The sequence below is a fragment of the Amphibalanus amphitrite genome, unplaced genomic scaffold (assembly GCF_019059575.1).
Source record: "Amphibalanus amphitrite isolate SeventyFive unplaced genomic scaffold, NRLGWU_Aamphi_draft 000156F_arrow, whole genome shotgun sequence".
NCBI lineage: Eukaryota > Metazoa > Arthropoda > Thecostraca > Balanomorpha > Balanidae > Amphibalanus > Amphibalanus amphitrite.
In genome coordinates, this window is record NW_024881651.1 from 63234 (window position 1) to 87503 (window position 24270).

Genomic DNA, 24270 nt, shown 5'->3' on the forward strand with positions numbered 1-24270 from the left:
TTCGTAACGTAAACAGTCCAATTTTTTTTTTTCAAGTAAAGTCGCACGACTGCCCCAATGGTAACTTTGTTCTACCCTAAAATGCGGCAAGTGCTCCACTCTTTTCCAGTACCCCCCCCCCCCCCCCGCTGACCCGCGTCCCTTGCCTCCCCCGACCCGTGTCCCTTGCCTCCCCCGACCCGTGTCCCTTGCCGCCCCCGACGCGTGTCCCTTGCCGCCCCCGACACGTGACCCCTTGCCTCCCCCCGACACGTGTCCCTTGCCGCCCCCGACACGTGACCCCTTGCCTCCCCCCGACACGTGTCCCTTGCCTCCCCCGACCCGTATCCCGTGCCGCCCCCGACACGTGTCCCCTGCCGCTGCCCCAGAACCTGCTGATGGACCGGGTGTGCTCGGTGGACCTGGGTTTGAACGACACTGTGTGCGCAAACATCACCCAGCCAGAGTACAAGGAGTATGAGAACCACGTCCAGACCATCGCCAACCGACTGGTGCTCTACAAAAACGTGAGTGCTGAGAAAACACGAGACGGGATGTGTGGGGTTTGTGGGGTTAGACGCGATTTGGTATCCTCGGACCTTCAGTAGTCGAACCTATCAATGATTTACCCTTTGTATCCGTTGTCGCATTGGTTCTTTTCATTTTCCGTCTTTCTAACAAACGTTGTTTTTGCATGTTGTTTTACATATTGTTAGACATGCCCGACAATCCATCTGGGCTCCGTGTCAGTTGTTTACGTTCGGTAGTTGGTGCGATAACCGCAACACTGGCGACGGCTCAACGCTCGCTCGACCGGGACGATATTATCTAACAGTATACAGGGCATTCGGTCGAGCGGGAATGACTCGACTGTTTTATCCAGGTCTCGTGTGACACTATACACGCGTTGTCGCTGTTAGATGGATACTGGATAGCTGCAAATATCATGTGTAATGTGTTTTGATCGCTGTTAGGTTTTCTAAAAGCATGGCATTCGTCATACATCGATCACGCCTGTTGCTACGCGATCGCGCTTCATCATCACATCATCACACATGACCTACATACGACCGGGGGTACAGTTAATCTGTAAATTGGTAGGATGTGCTTTCATTTAAGGTTAAGACTGTTCACGTTCAGTTCATTCCATTTTGTTAAAAAAAAAAAAAAACAGGCAGGTCTCCATTGCTCGTATAGGGTAGTGTGGGGTAATTTGAACATATTTTTACGTCTTCTCCGTTGTACCAAATTCCAGCTCAACCCTGGATGAAGAAAAACTGTTTCAGTAGCGCATGTGTCACTTGCTTTTACCATGCAAGCCTCATTTTTCGACGAGCCGAGCATACCTTGAATAGCATAGCATCACTTCTCCACCAAGTCACGGTGTGTTCAAATTGCCCCACCGTGGGGTAATTTGAACATACTGCCTTTACCTGCCATAAAAACGATAGTCTCGCCAGCACCGATGTTGTTTTACCCATAAACGAATAGGCAGAGCAATTCTAAACATACCTTCATTTGAAAAATCAACACAACAACAAAAATAACACTAGCAGAGTATCAATATCTGCACGCTGCACACCGGTCAGTTGACAGAACTCGCCTCTCTTCAATTAACAGATCGTCTATCATCTCCGTTCGATAAAAACTCTACCAAACCTTACTTCATCTGTTATAGTGGTGCCAATCGGAACCTGGACATTCGGAATTCCGATTCTTTATAATGTCCAATTCGGAATTGATTGCACAAAGGTATAGTAGTCTGGACAACATTGGGCGATGGCCTGCCACACTTAAGCATTTTTATCAAGTAATCGTGCGTAACATTGATTGGTGAATGGAAAGCTTGTTAAGCTCTCAATATAATGAACACTTTTCGGCTGGTAAAATTACATGATAAGCAATATAAATGACGGTTTTGAGTGTTGATAGCTGCATAATTTTCGGACATATTTGGACAAATAGTTGAGTTTAACATTTTTGGACGGAAAATCAACGAATATGCCGGACATTAGACGGATATTAGACGTAAATTTTCTAAAACTAGCATCACTTATCTGCTACTGCTTTGGGTCGAAAATATTGGCAAAAAAAACTGGGAGCGTTGTTTTTTCGGAGCTATCCCTGTCTTCATTGAAATCCTCACACTATGTTCAAATTACCCCACGCTAAAAGTTATTTTCCCATTTTTAAAAACAGGGTTCAAAAGCAAATTTCGTGGATTGAAGGCACTGATTAGGTCATTGTACAACAAAAGCCGTTGCGTATAAGGCGCTAGCAATGCAAGATTTTGCGCTGCAATGAAGTTGCAATGACGTGTTGTTAGGCGTTTATCCTTGCGAAATTGATTTTTTACACTGTGCGTCAACATCTTCATTCCCTGAAACTTTAAACCCCGTTCATATGATAGCCCTTTTAGTTACGATAATTTCTCTCATTGGTCTTATTGTCATGCCACTTATGGATTTCCCGTAATTTTGTGTTATTCACACTATGTTCAAATTGCCCCACATGTTCAAATTACCCCACCCTACCCTACAGCATTCTAGGGTGGTATGCTTTAACTAAGATTCCAGTGTCAAGCCCGCTTTTCGGCACTGCCCGCCCCAAGCAGGTTTCGGCAGGTACCTACTATGACCGACCTTGAACTTCGGAATAGCTCAGCCAATTTTCACATTCTAACCGTGGGCCTCCCATGAAACGATGCGTAGTAAGCTGTTTGTAGATGCGTCGTGTCTCTTCTAAAAACGAAGAAGACTAAGGCGTTTCGTATTCCCAACGGTTTTTGCGTCGATAGCGCGAGTTCTTCTCTAGAAACGCTGCGGAGAAACACTGATCCATAAATTACTGTGTCCTGTTAGGTCCATTCTATCCTATTTCCAAACTATTCGGTGAGAATGGATTCCTACGACAGACGTCATCGTGATGAATTACAAACACTTATCTTGTGTCGACCGGTCGCTTACTATGGGTAAAATGTTCGCCCTATTCGGGCCCTTCCCATCGTCCCATCGCCTTTCACCTAAGTGTGTTGTTTTCAGACGATTTATGCAGTAATTCGTATTCGTTTCGGGCTACACTGAGGTAAAAAAATGTTAAAAACCAAATATTTCCCGAAACGAAATACGAAGCCCGAAACGAATACGAATTACTATCATTTACCTGAGGAAGATTAGAAATGACACTTCGTCAATACACGATTTATGTAAATAATGGGCTTGTCGTTTGGAATTAGCTGTCATCAAGCCTGGTACAACATGACAGGCTTCATACTTATTTGATTTTGCCTTTTGGTGACCTTTGGCGCCTGTTCAAATTGCGCTTTTATTTGACTGGTAGGTAGGTATATCTTAGTTAGCTTTAACACTCCATCCTTTTCAGTCTTTTTAAATCCGTTTTCAATTCATGAAAGAACGTTCCGCGTTCTTATTGTCCTGGAGTTGTCTCACTTCGTAAAGCATGCAAGCAATCAATCCAAACAAAACAATAAATATCCAGCATTTGCTCGTACTTTTGTAGTCCCACGCCACTCACTCACCCCCCCCCCCCCACCCCACCCCACCCTTACCTTTCTCCGCTCTTTTCTCCCAACACACACTTTCCCTAACCTTTCTCCTCTTTTCTCTCCCCATCAGCTGATCGAGCTGGTCCCCGGCGTGCTGTTCGCCCTGTTCATGGGCTCCTGGAGTGACATGCACGGACGCAAGTTGCCGCTGCTGCTGCCCATGGCCGGCTCGGTGGTGACGTGCGCCGTGTACATCGTGTTCTCTATCGTCACCTCCATGCCGGCGAAGTACCTGCTGGTGGCCAGCGTGCCGACTGGTGAGTGCAGAGAAGTGAAGAATAGTGAACGGCTAAAGAGGATGGGGAGACAAACGGGAGTTCAGTTAGAGACTGAAGCTGACCTGTGGAGGGAGAGGGATGAAGAGGAGGGAGGGAGGGAGATATACTCAGAGACGGGCCGACTATTGGGACAGCTGCTACGTAAGATGGACTAAAAAGTGTATTAGCTGCGCACCTGTGTCATATATGACACAGGTGCGGAATATATTCCAGCCTACCCTTTACTTTTCAATGGATAGTATATAAGTTGTGTGACGATTCGGATGATTAGTGGTCTGCATGTTGTACTATCAAATTCGTATAGAGTATGACGATTCGGATCAGTGGTCTGCATGCTGTACCATCAGTCCTCACTTCCGTCACTCAACCCGGTATCCCTCCGACCACAGCTCTGACGGGAGGCAACACCATCTTCCTGATGGCGGCGTTCAGCTACGTAGGCGACATCACGGGTCAGGAGAACCGCACCGCTCGGCTGGGCGTGCTGGATGTCTGCTTTCTGGGACCGCTGGCCATCGGGTTTGTGGTGTCTGGCGCCGTGGTACAGAGACTCGGGTGAGTGTGGGTGAGAGGAAGGGAGGGAGAGAGAGAAAATGAGAGGGGAATAGTGAGGGAGAGCCGACTAGAGTGAGCTATTGATTAACTGACTAAGTGAGCGAGCGAATGCTGGGATGTGAATGTGTGAAAAACGGTCATCCTAGTGGCGTTATCAGTCATCTGAAGTTCATCGGTCCTCTATTAGATTTTCTGGATCTCACTCCCTTATCAGGTAACGTGGTTTGCTAAACGGATCCACGAGTGAATTTCGATTTAGGATGAAAGCTGCTGGCTTTCCTGGCTTTCCAACAGCCAATTTTCAAAATCGGCGCAATCATAACACTAATAGCAACATGGTCAGACCCGTTATACATGCGACGTGGTCTTCATCTACATTCTTCGAAATTGTCTGTACCTGACGTCTTTATAAAAAAATGACACCTCGTCGACATTTGAAATAGTTCTTTCAGCGTCGGCCATTCCCTTTGAAGATGACTGGTACAAAACGGAGGTTTTGTGTCATGTTTTTGTCTGTGATCTGATAGTGTCACTCACGCCTTATAGATGACTTGTCTCGGGTCATGAGGAGTTGGTCATGCAAGAAGTGTTCGTAGAAGTCAATTAAATGTCGTCTTATGCCTGGCGAAGCGGACACAGGGAATGCTAGGTCAAAATCAGAATCGGTTGGTCTTCTGAGTATCTGATGCATATGATCTGATGCATCTGGGGTGCATCTTGGCTCAGGAAAGTTGGGCGACCAGTGACCCAGAAAGCAAAGCTACTTAATGTGTAGCTGTACTTAATGATAAATGGGCCGCAAGTGTACTCCTCGCTTCAGATACACGTTCAACTTCGTGGTTTTTTGTTTTGTCGGGTTAGTTGTATAATGTTTTGTTGATGATAACTCATGTTCACAGCCATGGTGTCAACAGCTATTTGCGATCCATGACCCGTTTAATTTGTCTCGACTTGTTTATCGTGTGACTGGAGTTTTTAATGCTGATTAGTTTCACTCTCATAATTACGTGATGAGGCAATTCGTCATACGTCCAAACGTTGACAAAAAGACACCGTAAAACATCATGTGAGCCTCTAAACCGGCCAGCGCAGGTTCATTTGGCCTGCCTCTATCAGAGTTCGCCGCTGCGCGCGTAACATGACTCACATTACACCCCGTCCCCTCTCCACCGCTCTCCCCCTCTCCACCGCTCTCCCCTGCCCCTCCCCGCCCGCTCCCGGCCTGTCACAGCCTCCCTCTAACTCCGCTCCGTCGGTGTCCATTCCCAGGTATGTGCCTCTGTACTGCGTGGCCGGAGGACTGAACGTACTGGTTCTACTCTACGGCGTGTTCCTGGTCCCTGAGTCGAGGAGTTCGGAGGACCTGGCCTCCGCGGCGGCTGCGACTGGATCGGTACGTGGAGAGAACGGACGGACGAACGGACGAACGGACGAGTGGGCAGGCGTTTGTTTGTTTGTCCGGACGGACGTACATATGTATTATAAGTGGCTGCTGGGAAGGCCAGATCTTCGGCAGTCTTTCAAATATCCGATCTGATGATGCCGCGCTCCGTTAGAGTTCTTCCTGTAAGACTGTCTGCGTGCCACGGTTGGTTGTTCTGGGGAGCAACTGCGCGTGACAGCTATATCATGTCGCGTTGACTGCGCCCAAGGCTATCAGCATGCTTTAACCAGTATCTGTTTTGCACTACGCAGTATGAGCACTCAGCTGTAAAGCTCTGGTGGGCGTGGCTTGTCCGGTAGTGCTACATCTCTGTTTCATATGGAGCTCAGACAGGTGACCTCTCGGCTGTCAACGTTTAAGTAACTATGCCGCCGACTTTTTGTGAGCTGATTGTATCCTCTGCAATGCCACAGTTACGCTGTGGCTTAGGGCTGGTGTGTTAGGTACCTATACCCGTCGAGTTGACAAACAGCTGACCACCCAGCTAACTAATTAGTGCGGCCCTGATGACCATTTACAGATGGCCTCCATTTGTCACCTTCTCGGCGCGGGTGCTGGTGGTGCGAGTTTGTTTTGCTGGCATTGAATGTCAAATGGGGCAGCCCAAGTGTAGCTATGCTGTTGAATTGAAGAGTAGGGTTCCTTCGACGAGCTGTGATACACTATATTTAATTTGTCCCGATCACCATCTTCCCTATTGGCCAATTGCTAGCACACAACGCGAAAGGCTGGCGCACTGCAGGCAAGGCTTTCGCCTGGCCTGCAGTTTGCTTATTGCAGATTACTTGTGGCAGATTACTCATTGCGAGAGTAGGAATGTGTATGTGTATTGTGTAAGATATCACGCCTTGATTATTCGTCATCCAGACACATATCTTAAAACGAATAATATCAATATTTAATCAAGCAGATCGTGAAATGAATAGTAAAAAGTAAATGTCAACTTCGAAAACCAATGGCAATGGACTTTATGATGGACTGTAACAAGCGTAAAACGCAATGTCTTCACTTCCCAGTAAGGCTGCTCAGTGCTCATCAAGCGTGAACGTAATTTGTTTTCCATATTCGGACTGGCTTTTTATTGATGTTCAGATTATTACCATAGTCAACTTCTTGTGGTCCTACGCCTTGAGCCAGCATCGTCTCGAAGCCATGATTGGTTGTTGTGTTACGTAACGACTACTCGAGGTTACACATCAAGGCCGATTCCGAAGTGTTACCGGTTGGCGGGTGTTAGGTTTTGTTACCTGAGCAGTGCATTGACCTGTGGAGCTGGCGTCGCTACCCTTGACTTCATAACGTCACTGGTAAATATATCCTAGTGACCGTTGTCCCAGCTTCTTTCAGTCTCGTCCTACCACTATCGGTCCCGTCTGATCCCTTCCCGTTCCTTCCCGTCTCCCATCTGGCCCCGTTCCATCAGCTGCGTCTCCGCAACTTCAATGCCCTGCCTCTCGGATGTCCCCACTGCCCTCTGTTCGTGTCTTATCACCATTCCATCCACGCCATTCTCCATTTAATGCGCCTGTTCCTCGAACCCCCGCCACTCTCTTGTCATGAATTCCCTCCTCTCCATTAACCTCCACGGACCCGCCGACCTAGCCAACAAACGTCACCGGGGTCCGTCACCGGCTCCCCCCCCCCTCGCGTGTGGTCCCATCTGCGTAAACAGCCCGCGGACAGAACTGTCCACCCCACCTGCCCCCTGCGGGTCCTCCGGCAGGTGCTGAGCAAGCAGAACATCTGTCGCGTAGTCCACACCTGCTTCCGTCCAAGGCACGGCTACAACCGCTCCACGATGCTGCTAGCGATGGCCGGATTCGTGATACACCAGATGACCTTCAGCGGTAATTGGCGCGCCGAAAAGGCGCGGGTGTGTCTCGATGGTGGGCAACTAGTGGCGGATGTGGGTCGTGAGCGACCAGGGAATGGGCTGGGCAGCTGATGCTAGCACAACGGATGGCTGGCTCACGTGGGAAGGAAAGGTTTGACTACGGAGGAAATGGATGGTGATGTTATATAAGACGTCCGTTGGACATGCATAATGCTAATGAGCATCTGACTCGAAGGATAGATAACATCGATTATTTAATATTACGTACGATTGAGCTGGACTGAAAAGCACTTAGGATATGTAGATGACATGTTCATTTCTGTTAAATATTTTTCTGCGACCCCACCGCTCATTTGAAATGATAGCGTTTCAGCCTGACCTTGCGGGTCGGGTCGCGGGGTTAATGATCTCGTTGTTTCTCTGTCGGCCCCGCTGTTACTACCCAGCATACCTTCATTCGTGCCCGTAACGTAGCCTATTCCAGCCGACCGGTGACCGTAGTGATAATCTCCAGTGACCGGTCCCGGGTTCCAGGGGAGTCCAACATCGTGCTACCGTACGTGAAGCGTGTGCTGGCCTGGAACTACGCCCAGTACTCCACCTACGTTACCGTCGTGCTGGTCGTCTGTATGTTCTGTGAGTATCGGTTGGTATGGTTAAAGGTCGGAGGGATCGCGATATGTGAATAGACTCGGTATGAGGTCAGATGGGATCGCATATCGCTCTCAATGCTGTCAGGTCTGTGTGTGCCGACTGTACAGGCAGTGACTGGAAACTAACTGGTGACTGCAGGTGACTGGCAGTGATGCTTCGTTGCTATTTTTAATTGTACAAGCCGTTTGTTCAAAACATATGTTATTATATGTAAGTAATCGTTTCACGCACCAAAGGGGCACAGTTACGCAGCTGCCTGCTATCTAGTGACACATGATATTTTCTTTGCGTCCTGGCGTGATCACTCAAATTATACTTTTTAGATACATCAATCTTATTGTGTTTCCCATCTATGTTTTATGTTCGTGTTTTATATTTAAACGTTTAGTTTTCATATCCAAAAAAAAATTCAGTAAGTGATGGCTGTTTTTGTTAGCATTATGAAGTCAATGCCTTTTTGTTATTGGTTCATAATTTGGGATTCGCTTTAATGGTTTACGAAATAAACAATTAACTTCATTAGCAAAGTAGCATCCCACGACGAGTTTTGCTCCCCAGCTGTCATCAAGTCCTGACGGATACGCTGATGCTATTGATATGCACAGTACTCATCCACCACAGTTACCTACAATCCCAAGTCTTAATCCGAGTCTTCCAATCCGCTGTTGAACTAGAAAATCTTTTGGACTTGTCCTTTCTTACTTTTCTTGCCTTCCCGGACATTTACCTGCCCTGGATTCACGCCCTTCCCTGTTGGTACTGTGTCCATTCAGTTATTATTTATCCCCGGCCCTGGCTCCACAGCTGCCAATAGGCATTCCCCAATGCCGTTGCTGACCTCACGGTGCTGAGTTCACATTCGCATCCCCGGTGAGGTCTGTTGTTATCCTCTTCTTACCAAGCGCTCACATTCTCCTTCCCCGCGCTCTCTCAGATAACCTGGTGGTGTTGCCGCTGCTGAGTTTTGTCTGCGGCATCCGCGACTCGACGATCGGCGTGGTCTGCTCTGTGATGCGTGTCGTCGGCCTGGCGCTGCGGGGCGTGGTCACCACCACCCGACTCTTCTACGGCGGTATGTGCGGGCTGTTCTTGTGCAATGTGCACGTCCTGCAGTGAGACCAAACTTTGGCTGATCTTTAGGGTGAACTCAGCTGACTCAACTAGAGAACCTCCCCATGATCAAACGTTGACAGAACAGTGTATTTTGCCTCTCTGGGAAATTCCCATCGGGGACTTATGCAGTGTAATTGTTTCAATTCGTCCAAACCGGTATATTAGTGGTCCCAAGATAAGGCTTCCAGAGAGTAGTAGCTCCGATGCTGTTAGTACCCTCGCCTCTCTCCCACTGCAATGGGACTGGGTGCACTCAGACCGAGTCTGGTAGCTGGGATGCTTTGACAGCTTGCAAAGCTGTCTGTCTGACAGGAAATATGCATATTTAGGCCGCCCCCAAGCTTCTGGTCGCTGGAACCCTTATCTTGCGGCCAATAGTGCAACACCAACCTTCGCGATGCAAATAGCTATCCTGTCGAGTATGTCTGTCTCCCCAGTGGGTCACCCGCCTCTGCCCGACGTGGGTGATGCTAACTTCTGTTGATTTGTTATTACAGCCACTCTGCTGGGCCTGCCCGGCTCCCTGGTCAGCGTTACACTACGCTCCATTATCTCCAAAAACGTCGCCAAGGAGGAACTTGGTACGTGTCTACAGGGCGTCCCGTCCCCAGGAACCTCAATCAATAACTGCCGTGCAAAGGCAAAAACGCATAACTAACAATTTTGGCAAAATTTGTTTTTTTTTATACCATTCGATTCCTCTCTATGAGCTACACATGCTCATATCAATATTAAAGTCTATACGTCATTTAATAACTAAATATTTCATATATAAGTTTGGAAAAAGCACACACAACACAATTAGGCAGGCATCCACAGAGACAAAAACACATAACTTTTACATATCTACTCCCTGCTGGTAATCGTCTGGATTAAATAATCCTCCTTCCAAAACAAAAACGCATATCTGTTGCAGATATGCGTATTGTTGGTCTCCGTGTGCAGTAATGTCTTTGCATTCCAAGACAAAAACGCGTATCTGTGCAGATACGCGTTTTTGGCTTGGTAAACAGTGAACGAGCAACGTAGATGTGCGTTTTTGTCGTGGTGGAGCGATTCTCAATTATGTTCATTCGACGAACTTTGCAGATATGCGCTTTTGACCGCTTCTCCTGAGCGGAGGTATCGTAGTGAAACACGTGATTCTTTTTTCGATGAGTGAATCAGCCGTGAAAAGGGAAAGGCTCGTAACCAATATTATTTGCGAATGTAAGTTCTTGAATCATTATTCATTGGATTCCACTATATCACAATGAGGACAATGAGATGATCCATTCCATTCAAGTCGGGGGCCCCCTAATCATTAGACCGCCGAAGACCGTTTTAAAATGAGATGAAATAAAGGTTGAAAAGACCGGGAGGGCCCATCTCGTTCCCCAGCAGTCTCATATGAGTCCATAAAATGCCTAGTAGCGCAGCCAGGGTGATTGTGGTGAAATTGCAATGGCACTCAACAAAAGGTCTCAAAGGGCCCTCGGATGGCGTGACAGGGTCCTCGGATGGTCTCGAGGGCCATCAGTTAGCGTCAAATGGCCCTTATCTGGTGTCAAAGGGCCCTCAGATGGCCTCAAAGGGCCCTCAATTAGCGTCAAAGGGCCTCATCTGGTGTCAAAGGGCTCTCAGATGGTGTCAAGGGGCCCTCAGATGGCCTGAAAGGGCCCAAGATGACCTCAAAAGCCTTTCAAATGGCCTCAAAGGGCCCTCACCAACGTCAAACGGACCTCAGAAGGCCTTCAAGGGCGTCAAAGGGCCCTGAGCTGGCGTCAGAGGGCCCTGAGCTGGCGTCACAGGGCCCTGAGCTCGCGTCAAACGGCTCTCCGAAGGCCTTAACCCTCGCCCGCACATGCTATTTTCCCATCCTAGAACGCACATGGGGGGGGGGGGTTGCCACCCCCGCCCCGCGCCATTTCGTTCCTGTTGGAGATAGAGCTTAGCGGTAAAGACAAAAAAGATTCTTTGGGAAGAGACGAATCCAATGATACCCAGTTTTACCTTCTCAGATCAGTCATTGACCTCCCAGGTCAGGTCAAACTAAAAAATGTTGCTGTTTTGGGTCACCGTTGGATATCAAGTGCGCTGCTTAGCATATACCGATAACGATGCCGTTTTCTGGTGCCAAGCCAGCTAGAACCTCTTTGTCACACTACCCGACCAGGTTTTTGCTGCTGAGGTCATTTCAGGTCAAGTTAGGTCAAGGTCAATTATATGTGTTTGTATGTCTGTGTGTGTCTGTGTGTATACTGAAGTGTGCACCGATTGTTTATGTGTCCATATTACAAGAAATCATTATCTGAGAGGCTTTTACCAAAAATGCAGTCAAAAAAACTTCACAAAAAGTAAATTCCGCTTGCCTAAAACGCAATTATCTTAGATGACCTAGGTTGACCTTGACCTTGACCTTGACATCTGTACATCGTCGAACAACATGTTCCATGATAGGTGGGAGGTAAGACTGGCAAAAAAGGCCGAAATCAAGGTTTCAAAAGCTCACAAGGCCCATAGCCAACGCAAGATGTTGAGAATTGGCCATTTGGGTCATGACATGACCTGAAAAACAAGGTCATATCTCCGAAACCAAAAACCACAGAAACTTGAAATTTTCAGTGGACATCAAGAAAGGATAGAGGAGCAGCTATACGAAAAATCAGCCTTCTAGCTCTAAAATTGTTGAGTGCAGAGCAGAAAGACTACCTGGGGGGGTAGCAACCCCCCCCCCCCATGTGCGGGCGAGGGTTAAAGGGTCCTTAGCTGATGTCAGAGGACCCCCAGCTGGTGTCGGAGGGCCCTCAGCTGGCGCCAAATGGCCATCAGAAGGCCTCAAACGGTCCTCAGCTGGAGTCCAACGGTCCTCAGCTGGCGTCAAGCGGCCCTCAAAAAGCCTCAAGTGGCCCTTAGAAGGCCTCAAGGGGCCCTCAGAGGGCCTAAAAGGGCGTCAAAGGGCCCTGAGCTAGCATCAGAGGGCCCCAGCTGTTGTCAGAGGGATCTGAGCTGGCGTCAAACTTAAAGAGCCCGTAGCTGGTGTCAGAGAGCCCCCAGTTGGTGTCAGAGGGTCTTTAATTGGCGTCTAATGGCCATAAAAATGCCCCAAACGGTCCTCAGCTGACGTCAAGAGGCCCTCAAAAGGCCTCAAAGGCCCCTCGGCTGCTCAAAGGGCCCTTAGAAGGCTTCAAAGGGAACTCAACAGACGTCGAACGGCCCTCAAGAGACCTTAAACGGCTCAAAAGTCAAAAGTCTAAAGGCTTGAAAGGGCCCTCTGCTGGTGGCAAAGGGCTCGCACCTGACGTCAATAACAGCCTCGTCAAAAACGGACCTGAGAGACCTTGCCGGACCCTGGTTATCTGAGGGACTCCTACAGTTACCTAAGAGGCCTCCGTTTACTGAGGGGCCCTGGTTATTTAAGGGGTCCCTGGTTACTTGAGGGGCCCCTGGGTACCAGAGGTTCCCCTGGTCACCTGGTGGGCCCCTGATCAATTGAAAATCCCTGGTCATCTGAGAGGCCCCTGATTACCTGAAGGGTTCCTTCCTGATCACTTGGATTCAGTGGCATAGCCAGGAAGCGAGGGGGTACGTGCCCGTTCTCGGGTTTAGGGTTCCTTCGAACCCGAGGGGCCCTGCGGCGCCAGTTGGTGGCAGAGGGTTCGTGCTAGCCGCGCTTCAACTCGGAAAGACAACACAGGGCTTGTGAGAGCACGTAATTGGCTCCTATGTAGCCACACTTATCTCCATAAAGGCCCAATGCCGGTTTATGAGAGACCTTGTCGACCTCTGATGGCCCTAGTAACGGCCAATGAGGGATCAGCTGCAATGGCTCCACATCCGTCTGTGATAGCCCCACGGCCCACAACAGTGTTTCTAAAAGCCACCACGACGGCACCTGCGAAGCTCCTCACGCCACCTCCAAGGGACCCACACCAGCGCATCTTAAGGGCCTACATCGGCCTGGCGGCTCTAAGGGGCCACGTAACAGTGCCTCTGAGGGCCTCTTACCACCCTCTGAGTGTCCTTGCCAGCCTATGAAGGGCCACTTTCCACTTGCAGGCCACATTGCACGGCCACACACATGCCAATGATGGCCCCAACAATGTCTCTAAGCCCTGAGACCCCGCAACGGCGCCTGTGAGGACCCAAAACCAACGCATCTGACGGCCTTTCACTGGCACCTCTGAGCGCGCCACACACCGGTGACTCAGAGGACGGTGACTCAGAGGAGCTCGCTCGCTTCTCTCGCTCGTAAAATACTATGCACCTTAGACATTAGTGTATATTAGGGACACTCCTCGGGCATAAATGATACATTTACTTGCCAATTTTCCACATTTTCTCACGGCAAAGACCGTTTTAACCCTATTAGTGGCAGGGGGGGTTGTTTTTATCCACCCCTCAGGTTTTTCGGGAATATCTCCGAAACCGCTGAAGCTACGATGCTGAAATTTTCTGACTTTTCCTAAAACTAAATTGGGCACATTCCCTGAAAATTTCAAGTTCATAACTTTACCAGGGGCGGCTCCAGAGCACTGGGAATTGGGGGTCCTATTCGTGAAGCGAGTCATTTGGGCGAAGATCACGATGCTGCACCAGTTTTACGAACAGTGAATGAAAGGTATCATGTGATAACATATACAAAGTTATTGTGCATCCTCTTTTGACACGTTTTTGCTATAATAGGCGGATCCAGGCGTCCAAAAAGGGGGGTTATTTTTTACCTCCCAACATAGGTGCCCTGACACCGCCTATGCATGACCAATACAATTTTAGTCGTTCTCTCATAAGAAAATTGTAACATAACAAGACCATTGCCACCCTTTTTAGAAACAGTACCAACAAAAACCTTATTTACTATACTTTTTGTGTACCCCCAATCTCAATGATCTGTATCCGCCTATGATTTTTGAAAATGCATATTTTTAGGATCCATGTGAATTCCTGGTTCATTCTCTATCGATCGGCAAAAGTTGCGTTAAGATTGGTTCAGAAACCTGGCCGTGATAAACAGTCTAAAATGTATCTGCAATTTGCCCGTTTTTACTCCCCTCTACCCCCTATTGACATTTTTTAATTTTTTTTTTTTTAGAAATGTAGATCACGTTGAGCCAAATCGAATGCCGTTTGAATTTTGAAAATCGGCCGGTTAGATCTCGAGATATCAAGGGGGGGTCGTAAACAGCCCCCCCCCCCTGCCACTAATATGGGGTAGCCAGGAGCCTGCCACTAATAGGGTTAAAGAGGCCCGTCTGCCAGTGGGACTAGACCCACCGTGCCCCTCCCCCCTTCCCATCGAAAGGTCCTGGATACGTCCTTGCCTGGGCTGACCCCGGGCCCCCGGATGACTCGCGGGCCCCTTCAAGAGCGGGTGACCCCTTCTTGGGCGAAATCCTGGGTACGTGTCTGACGTACATCGTACATAGTCCTTTTGATTTGATTCATCGGTTAGATATTTGATATAAGTTATAAGCTGGATCTCTGGTCTGTGATCTCGCATCGTATCAGATATAATGACATTGCATGTCAATGTGCCTAAATAAATACGCGAATATACGTGAAAAAGAGTGCTGCTCCTGCTCCTACACATCCGGACCAAACAGTGACTGGCCCCTGCTTCCAGCCACCCGGGGCCGGTCGGCCGGCCGGCAGTCCGTCGCTGCCCGGGGCTGATTTCTGAGGGACTTGCAAAAACGCTTATTAATTGAATGTTTTACCATGTTTTACGTAATGACTTAGATGATTAGGTATATGTACCGACTCTGAGACTGTGTCCTTTTTGAATAAAACATGCCAGCGTAAAACAAATATTATAAATGTTTTGAAAATTAAGCTGTTTTTTTTTTTTGCCATGCATTGACAAAAGCTAAAGCTTCAACGCAAATAATTCATCCCGCAATTACTCTATTAGCGTGAAATGTTCAGTGCATGATTTCTTTCAGAAAAAAATAATAATAGTGGCGCATGTTGCCGTGTAAGCATCAAGTCAATTGGCCCAAAACTTTGCTAATAACAAAAGTGTACCGTGTAAACAACATCCCGCCGCCTGGCGCCGCGGCGGCCGTTATCCTAATATATGTAAGGCCTTGGCCGTTATTAGCCGCCTAAATTCAAGACTGTGCCGGCGCCGGACATTTCCGTCTTTGCAATGCGCTGTAACCGCTGATAATAATCGATTCGCTTCTAAACACCAATTGAGCCTTGCAAATGTACTGGCAATTTAATGGCCAAAGAAATACGAAAATCGGCCGGTAAAATTTTGAGTTACGAGGGTTTACCTATGCACAAAATTGCGGCTGAAACTTTCCGCGTCGGCTGATCCCGCCGTAACCGGAACAGGTCTTACTCTTAGCACAGTTCTAACTGCCATTTTATGGTTGTATTAACTAGATTTTCTCAATATGTACTTAAAAATGTATTTGCTATCATATAGTGAAAGAAATAAGAAAATTGGACGCCAACTTCGGCATGTAAAAACAAAGTATATAAAGTATAAACAAAGTATAGGTAGTGCGCCTGCTGTGCCAACATTTACCCCTGTTTGAAGGAACTCATTGGACCTTAAACCCCCCCCCCCCTCCCCCTGGAAGACTGGAAACGCGCGGATAATGTGAGTTGATATACGCCGAATCGCGATTTCGGCCAAACACGGTCTTGAGAAATAAGTCACAGCTCAAAGGTCATTTGGGTCAAGGTCATCAGATTGTTTCGAATAGGTGTAAAATTTCTAAATTCAAGGGCAAGTAAAGTTTTGTTGCGATCGGCCGCTTTTTGCGCGAGTTATTCTCGAAAAACAGAGGGGTCCATACTCCATACGACCCCTCCCCCGCTCTTCAAGTGCGAGGGTCAAAAGGCCGGCAACCTTTTTACGGAACCAGGCACTTGCGTGAGGATCCACGACAGCGTCACAACATTATGTATACCAACGCACAAACGTCTTGCCAGCTATGTGAATCTGCATCTCCCGTATTGATCACAGGGTGTGGTCAGTTACGTGTGCATATGTATTTACGGGCATAAGTTTTGTATGCACGAGCCACGAAACAACAAGCGTATCATACAAAATATGTTAGTTGTCTAGTTCGATAGGACGATTGTGGCAATTAGGCACATCTTACTATACGTCTCTTTTCCAGCTAGCTGGTGGCGTCTGTGTCCAATGGCACGTGCGCATATCTCCCAATGCGCGTATTTGCCTATAGTGCTACTGCCTTGTGCCGAGTGGCAAATACGCATATCTACCGTTGTGTGGATTTGCCCAGATACGCGTTTGTTGTTGGCATGGGTCACCCCCGCAAAGAAAATATTGCAATGGCAGAAAAACTTTTATGTAATTATATGAATATTTATTACTTTTGGACTATGATACGCATGTACATAGGTAGAGCGCGTTATTCTGTTTCAAATGATATATACATTGCTGCGCTTCTGGTCAATGGAAGACCAAAATGACCGAAAATCACAAAACTCGCCCCTGTGTAAAATTTTGTGCTGACAGAAAAATGTTAGATATGCGTTTTTGCCTTTGCACGGCAGATAAGGGCTGAGGGGTCGCCTTTGTTGTTGTTTGCGTTAGCAATGTTATCATTATCTAGTCAACACCGTTAGTCGACATTGTATGTAATGAAAGTGTTTGTATACCTTGATTACAGCAGGACATTTTCTCTTGTTTTCCTCACATTTCTGCATCATTTCAGAGTGTCCTACGTAGTCACAGGTGTCCATGCTTTATGGCTAATGTTTTCAAACCAGCCCGCTTATGACGCGTTGAAACGATCACTTGCTTACGGGGTGTGCCATTATGATTCTCCATCGGTCTCTCACTTTTACCAACGTGCTCACAGAACCTCCCATGCGTCCTCTGACCAGTTCCTCCCGACGTTCGCCCGCCCATGTCTGTTTCGCCCCGTCAGGCGTGGTGTTCTCCTTCCTGGCGGCGGTGGAGTCGGTGTGTTCGGTGGCCACATCGTCAGCGTTCCTGCTGCTCTATAACGCCGTGCTGGAGCACGGGCCGGGCGTCGTCTGGTTCATAGCGGCGGGAATCACGTCACCCACCCTGATCATCCTGCTGTGAGTACTGAGGCTGCTGTCCTACACTGCATTGAGCATATAGGGCAGTTCACAGCCCACAGTCCCACTCACTTAAACTCAGAGCACTTAGAGTCCTTGGTGTACAGTAAACCAGTGAGGATATTGAACTGACTTGGTTCGACCGGGGGTTATCTGTGGAAATGCAGGTATTAGACAGATACCTTTTCTACTACCAGCCACCAGGTAGTTACTACATACACTACATTAGGCAGGTACACTAGACAAGTGATACCTCATGAATGTCTGTTTGTCACTGTTGTACTTGTTTATCTGTGCCGGTCGCGCTCTGACAATGCCGTGTTACCTTTTCGCCGTGTGTGTACTGTGTGTATGTGTGTTTGAGTGTATTGGTGCGTGTGTTTGTTTTGGTGCTGCTCTTCGTTTTGCATGTTCAGCCTTTCTCAGTCGAGCTGTTTTTCCACTGGGCTTTTTGGTGGTGGGTTTCGATGATGGAGACTCTATTTCTTCTCTGAATCTGTTTGAACCAAACTAACTCGATCAAGAGTCGCCGGATTGCCGCAAACTTCTGTCACTCCGATTGGCAAACAACGCCACCTACCGACAACTGAAGCGCCATCGCCGCGACATTGGAGATGTGTCGACTCTGCGGACAGCATTTCGTTCAAGTTTCCTTGGATGCCGAAAATTGAGCAAGTCTGGATGCTTTTACATGGTCTGTTGGCTCCTCCGATAAGACAGAACTATCAAGCTATCCGCTTCTCAAGAACGCGCATGCAAGATGTCATCGTCAGACAACGACCACTCGTCGTAAGGAAAAGACAAACTGTCCAGTCTACAAACTGGACAGTCTAGTGAACAAATAAAATGTCTTCCCTTCCACCTGTTTCAATAATCCACTGCTGAAGGCGGATGCCTTCAACATCGGATTATTGAAACACCACCGCAGACCTGAATTAGGTGCACACGTACAACATAGTATCATAAAACATTGGTTAAGAGCGGCTGATTGAAGTTAAGACGTCGGTTGTTTAAGAAGTTAGGCAGAAGGTAAAAACACAGCCGCACTCAGCAGTGCTCGAGAGACATGGATAAAGGTGTACAGTTTCTGAGGGTATGCGAAGAAAATAACGCCAGACTTTAAAAGCTCATAAATATTAAGACAGTTGCCTAACCTACACTAAGTGGTCTCATAATTTATCGTAGCAAAACAATGACCTACAACACATTACATCAACAACAATGTGGCATGAGTTACGACTTTGCGTAGCATATATATATATTTTTTTCAAGCAAGATGAGGGGTGCTACATCACATCGCGGAGTATGATATGAACGACATAATGTGAGAGTCCGCCTGCCTGACACTCTTCCCCAGACGTAATGTTAGCGCTATGGTAGCATCAATCGTATTTTGGTCCGTTCATGTAGAGCCAAAGCAGTGTCCGAGCTCAGCGGGCCGTCGAAAGGAGAAACGGGTCGAATAGCTCAATGGAAGAGGGTAGATAGGACGAAAGGGCGGCGATGACGAGGCGTCTGTTCGTAAGGTACTATAAATATAAAATAACTGTAGTCTGATGGACAGTCGGGCAACATTTGCTGCATTGTGAATTCGTCTATTGAGCGAATCGTTCATGTTTAATTAAGTACGTAGTTTATTATTTTTCTAGCGTACTTTGGGATACAATCATGTGCTTTATGAATATATGGGTGATATTGCCAATGGCATTGCCGTTATTTGGCACATCGGGTTATTTACGGCGTAGCTTATTGAGCTGGTCAATATGAAAGGGAAGCACGCCGACAGAAGGATTAAAGTTGTTGTGCCGGAAAAGAATGCCTACCACGCAGTGAGTTGAGGGCTTTGGAAGGGTCCAGCTAGCATAATGCCGGTCCACTGCTGAGGCATCCGCTGAATGAATATTCTAAAGATAGACCGTCGTTTAAAAGGGTCCGATGGTGTACCGCTGCCTCAAATTCGTGTCCATATTGGAACACAAATTGACAAATGTGTGGTTCCAAGCAGGGATGCTGAGCCGTGGAAATTTCAGACGGCTCCGGCTCCGGCTCCGGAGAAAAAAATCGGCTCCGGCTCCGGCTCCGGGTGAAATGTTATGGCGGCTCCGGCTCCGGCTCCGGCTCCGAGTAAAATGGTCCGGCTCCGGCGGCTCCGGCTCCGACTCAGTACATCCCCTATGCAATTAATTAAATACGGGTGGAAGACAAATTGGATTGGTTATACGCGTTACTCTTTGCCATGACCGGCTCACCGCGTCCCCGCGCAAACGCACCTCGGAGAGAACTGGCAGAACAAAGGACTAGGAAGCGATGGCGTTGGAAACGCAGTCGCCGCGAATCGGAGTTCACTGAACCATCGTAAGCTGACACCCGTCTCGGCTGCATTGGGGGGTGGGGGTGGGGGTGGGGGAAGAGACGGTGCTGGGAGTCGCAGTCCACTGCACTGGCTTGAAAACAATGGCCGTCACCTGATGACCGGTCCTCATGTTCTGGGGATGCAGTAGACGTGGGGGGGGGGGGGAGGAGCAGACAGGAAGTTGATTGCGTACTGACTACTGTGGGATACTGGGGATATTCGGCTTTTTTCATTCACTTGATGGCCCATGACGTAAGTACCATATGTTTTACTGCCTTGTACTGTCAAACCGAACTACAGGGTCTTTCATAATGAATGTTACTTTTGAAAGAGCTATTTCTCAGGACATATATGTTCCTCATGTAATATGTACCATCACATGAAACAGAAACACATTAGCGTTTTTGCACACACAACTTTCATTTTAATGCTCCTCAGGAATTTTCCACTGTATCGCCCTTAATTAAGGCACACGTTTCGGCCCTCTGACGAAGGTGTCGACCCCGCGCCTCACAACGTCTGGGTCCAGGCTTCCAGTAAACCTCTCCACTGTGGTTCACAGTGGATGGCTGCAGGAGGGTTTTGTCTCAGATCTGCCAATGCGACTCCCCAAAGCCAGTAGTCCAGCGGGGAGAGGTCAGGACTCCGTGGTGGCCATGGTCGCTCGGTGAGGCGGCTGATAACGCGCTCCTCGAAATTCTCGATCAGCCACTGGCGCAACAGCTGCCATGGTGTGCACTGTGGAACCATCCTGCTGGAACCACAGGCCGTCTCTTTGAACCTTGTCCCTGACCTGAGGCAGAAGCATTCCTTGAGCAGCCTGAGGTAAGCCACCCCGTTCAGTGTTGACCCAGGGGAGAGCCAATGGATGAAGACTTGTCCGTCGACCGTAATCCGTAATGCGTTTTAGTGGTGTCGACATACTCTGCTTTTCCGTGAAGGAAAATTGGCGTTGTGAATTTTTTATTTTTTGGGACAAAACCCTAATCAATTTGCAACAATACGCATATAAAATTCACGCGGAAGTGATAAATTAAGAGCTCCTAACTAAATGTTAAAAAGTAACATTCATTATGAAAGACCCTATAGGTGAATTATTTTTTTTCCTCTTCAAAAAATAAGGAGTCGGAGTCGCCCCCTTTTTTGGCGGCTCCGGCTCCGGCTCCGGGCTATATTGTTTCACGGCTCCGGCTCCGGCTCCGGCTCCGGGCAAAATATGCCGGCTCCGGCGGCTCCGGCTCCGACTCCGGCTCCGGCTCCGCATCCCTGGTTCCAAGCCATTTACCATGTCAATTTCATCCGACGAAGATTTACTGCACGTTATGTAACCGTCAGGTGGCTGAAAAGAGACTCCCAAATGATCGCATTGTATCGCAGAAGACCCCCGAGAGTTGAGCGTGCGCTAGGTCTGACACATAGTAAATCGTTTTATTATCAATATTCTGGGCAGCGGAGCGATAATAAAATGTGCAATGCTAACAACGGACATGGGGGTTGCAGAGACTCAAGTTTTGTTACACGCAATACATCTGCTTTATAGCTGCTTGCTAAACTGTTAAGCTAGATGCGGTCCTGTCATGATTTTGGTCGAACAACTCAGTATTCCGCAGGGTAATGACTCCGATGTAAGCAACCTGCCACTTTCTGACAGCATAATTCACAGAGTATTGTTTCAGTATAGCCGCAGATGTTCTTAAGACGAACCTTACGTTTACTGTAGCGTATTATAGGTATAGCATGGAGACAGATTTTAAAAGTCGTAGCGAAAAGTAAGTGCAACAGTACAATCCAAATAAATAGATAAATAGCCCACCCATCTTACGAAACGACCAGCACGACAGCATCGGAAAATGTTAATTCGAAGGGCTGAACTTATTTGAACTCAGAACGCGATATGTCTAGAGAAGAATCAGGTGTGGATGTTCCGAAGTCAACACCGAACACACGATTATATTCAACAATACAGCAGGATAAACTGATGGAACTCCGAATAATAACCAATTGTACAGCGCTAAGCATAAACCAGACTCGATACAGAATACAGTAGAGATAACTATCGACTATCACAATGCGCACACAGAAACGCACGAAGGTACTTCTGCCTCTATGAAATGCACGACGTTCAGGAACTAATCGAATACGCGAACCGACCTCCAGAAACGCACCTCTTGGACCTCTAGCGCCGTTTTAATTTTATCAGCACCGATTTCAGCGATTATCGTACAACCGAGCAGGGCCTTGGGCTCACGCCACGGCCTGTCTGCCTCCACCAGGCATCAGGAACCAGCGGTCAGCGACGGTGACAGGACTTCGAGACAGGACAGGACAGGGACAGGAGGTCGTACTACTTTTCCACGGGTTTGGGCTGGCAGGGTCAAGCTGCGACTGATTCAGGCCTTAACAGGCCGAAACGGTACAAGGGAAGGTTCTGTTGAGAGCTTCACCCTGTTTGCTGAGCGGAGAGCCCTCAGCCTCAGTCGAGAAGTGTGCTCAGTATACCAAGTCGGTCTCTACTGAGAACGTCGTCCCACTCTCATATGAGTGTTGTTTCCAGCCTCTCTGCTGAGAGCGTCTCTCGGTCTCTGCTGTGACTATCACTCGGTCCCTCCCGCGAGCGTGGCTCGGCCACACGCCGTGAGACAACGCTCGCACGGCTCGACCCGTCTGTCTATCCGCACCTCGATCCGTCGGCTGACGGCCCGCGTGTCCTCGTCTGGGGCGTTTCAGGGTGCTGACAGCGCGGGACCTCTCCGGTACACCGACTGAGATCAACTACTACACCCAGCACCAGCAGCTGCCGGAGTGGCAGCCGCTGCTGAAGCCGCTGCCGCCGACGCTGCCGCTCGGCCAGGGAAAGCGGCAGGCGCGGGACAAGACCCGTGCGACCGCCCACTACTACGGCCACAGCGACTTTGTGGCGTTTGATGGCGTCAATCGACACGCCGAGAGGCTGTGAACCAGACTGAAGGTTGTGGAGTGTGTGCCTCGAGAGAACAGGCGGTGGAGACCATGATTGCGAATCTATAACGTCAGCTGGTTGATACTGATGTGCATTAGATCCGTCCATAGACACTTTGAGTGGCAGCTGACGTCGTGCTCTCTTTTGAGACACCCGCTGTTGGTAGGCGATTTTTGCATCGCTACTGCACTAGCACGGTGGTACCGGTGACTGTTGTGATCGGAAGGAGACCTCTGTGAGCTATTTTTGTACAATGTAAAACGCAACGGTTGAGTAGATGCAAAGATGTAATTGGACGGTGATGAAGGCTGCTCTCTTTTGTTTTCACCTCGTGCTCGACATGACACGTAGTTTAGGTTTTAATCGTTCGTGGTGTCGACATTTGACGCACCAAAGTAATGGATACTTGAGAGGAGGCTACTTGCACTTAGCGCTCAACATGTACTGATTGCTCTTCCGTCTTTTTATTTTGAATACATGTGTGCCAGTTTTGTTCTTTTCATGTGTTTTGCATGTTACAAGAGAGATTTTAGCTTACTTAGGGTTAGCTTTGTATCGAAAGCGATTTTCGGCGGTGGTTTTCAACTGGAAGAATAAAACAGCTAAAGCATTCGGAATGTGCGCTATCGATTGTGACATCTTGGTAGGGTCATAACGCGGACAGTACGCCGCTCGCTCCACGCTCTCACTCGCTTACGTATGTCATTATCCACTCAGGTTATGGGCTGTGTTATTAATCCTAAGCAATAGCATCCCAGTAAAAATACCACACGACCTCGTGCAGAAATACAAGGCTCGTATCTTTGAATGTAGTAATGTAGCGTATGGCAATGAGCGAAATGCGTATCGTGTATCGTTGAACTGTCTGGTATCGCGATCTAATAATACACTCGAGAATATCTTACGAGACTTTCGGATTGGGGTTTTTCGATAGGCTGGACGCGGTAACTCGCTATGTTGCATTGCTATTGACTTGGTTGTGAATGTGCAAAGTCTGTTCTTCAATGTGTGCTAAATCAATCTCGTCTTGCGTATGATTTTTGTGTACTATACTTTCTATAGAAATATTTTTTTTTATAATATATCTATGTACAGCCCACCGCTAAAGTAATGTAGGGTTTTACCAATCTCAACGGTTGGCTTTGACTGGCGATTGTTTAATGCGGAGTGATCGAAAAGAAGATGTCAATAGCTAAAGTTGCAGCTGCAAAGGTGACGATACATACATATAAGCTACATTCAAAGCTTCAATGTAGTCTGGCTAATCGTTCCTAAGCTTCAGAAGCAGAACATACCCATGACTGAAACCCCACATTACTTCTGCTGTGGACTGTACATAGATGGGCGAATGGCTGCGCTATAAGGCGGCTGCGTGTTGTGTATGCTGCTTCCAGGGCTTTGTGTCGCTTCGTATTCTGTCGGTAATTTCACACAACCTTCCCAGTGAGCAATAAACATCACATTGGAATGCGACTCGGGTGCGACGT

General features: G+C 48.1%; 1 protein-coding gene across 2 annotated transcripts in view; it reads left to right on the top strand.

Moving 5' to 3' along the window:
* Positions 1 to 24270, top strand: part of LOC122383157 (solute carrier family 46 member 3-like) — a 49315-nt gene that overhangs the window by 20141 nt on the left and 4904 nt on the right. The window contains exons 3-12 of one of the 2 annotated variants that reach the window (XM_043369322.1): positions 369 to 506; positions 3615 to 3801; positions 4212 to 4377; positions 5647 to 5770; positions 7545 to 7668; positions 8190 to 8291; positions 9244 to 9381; positions 9920 to 10003; positions 17315 to 17471; positions 22552 to 24256. In XM_043369322.1, coding sequence (XP_043225257.1) covers positions 369 to 506; positions 3615 to 3801; positions 4212 to 4377; positions 5647 to 5770; positions 7545 to 7668; positions 8190 to 8291; positions 9244 to 9381; positions 9920 to 10003; positions 17315 to 17471; positions 22552 to 22780 — 1449 coding nt within the window. In that variant the 3' untranslated portion in view covers positions 22781 to 24256. Of the gene's footprint in view, positions 1 to 368; positions 507 to 3614; positions 3802 to 4211; positions 4378 to 5646; positions 5771 to 7544; positions 7669 to 8189; positions 8292 to 9243; positions 9382 to 9919; positions 10004 to 17314; positions 17472 to 22551; positions 24257 to 24270 lie in introns of those variants that run through there. The other variant, XM_043369323.1, reaches the window with a different exon arrangement.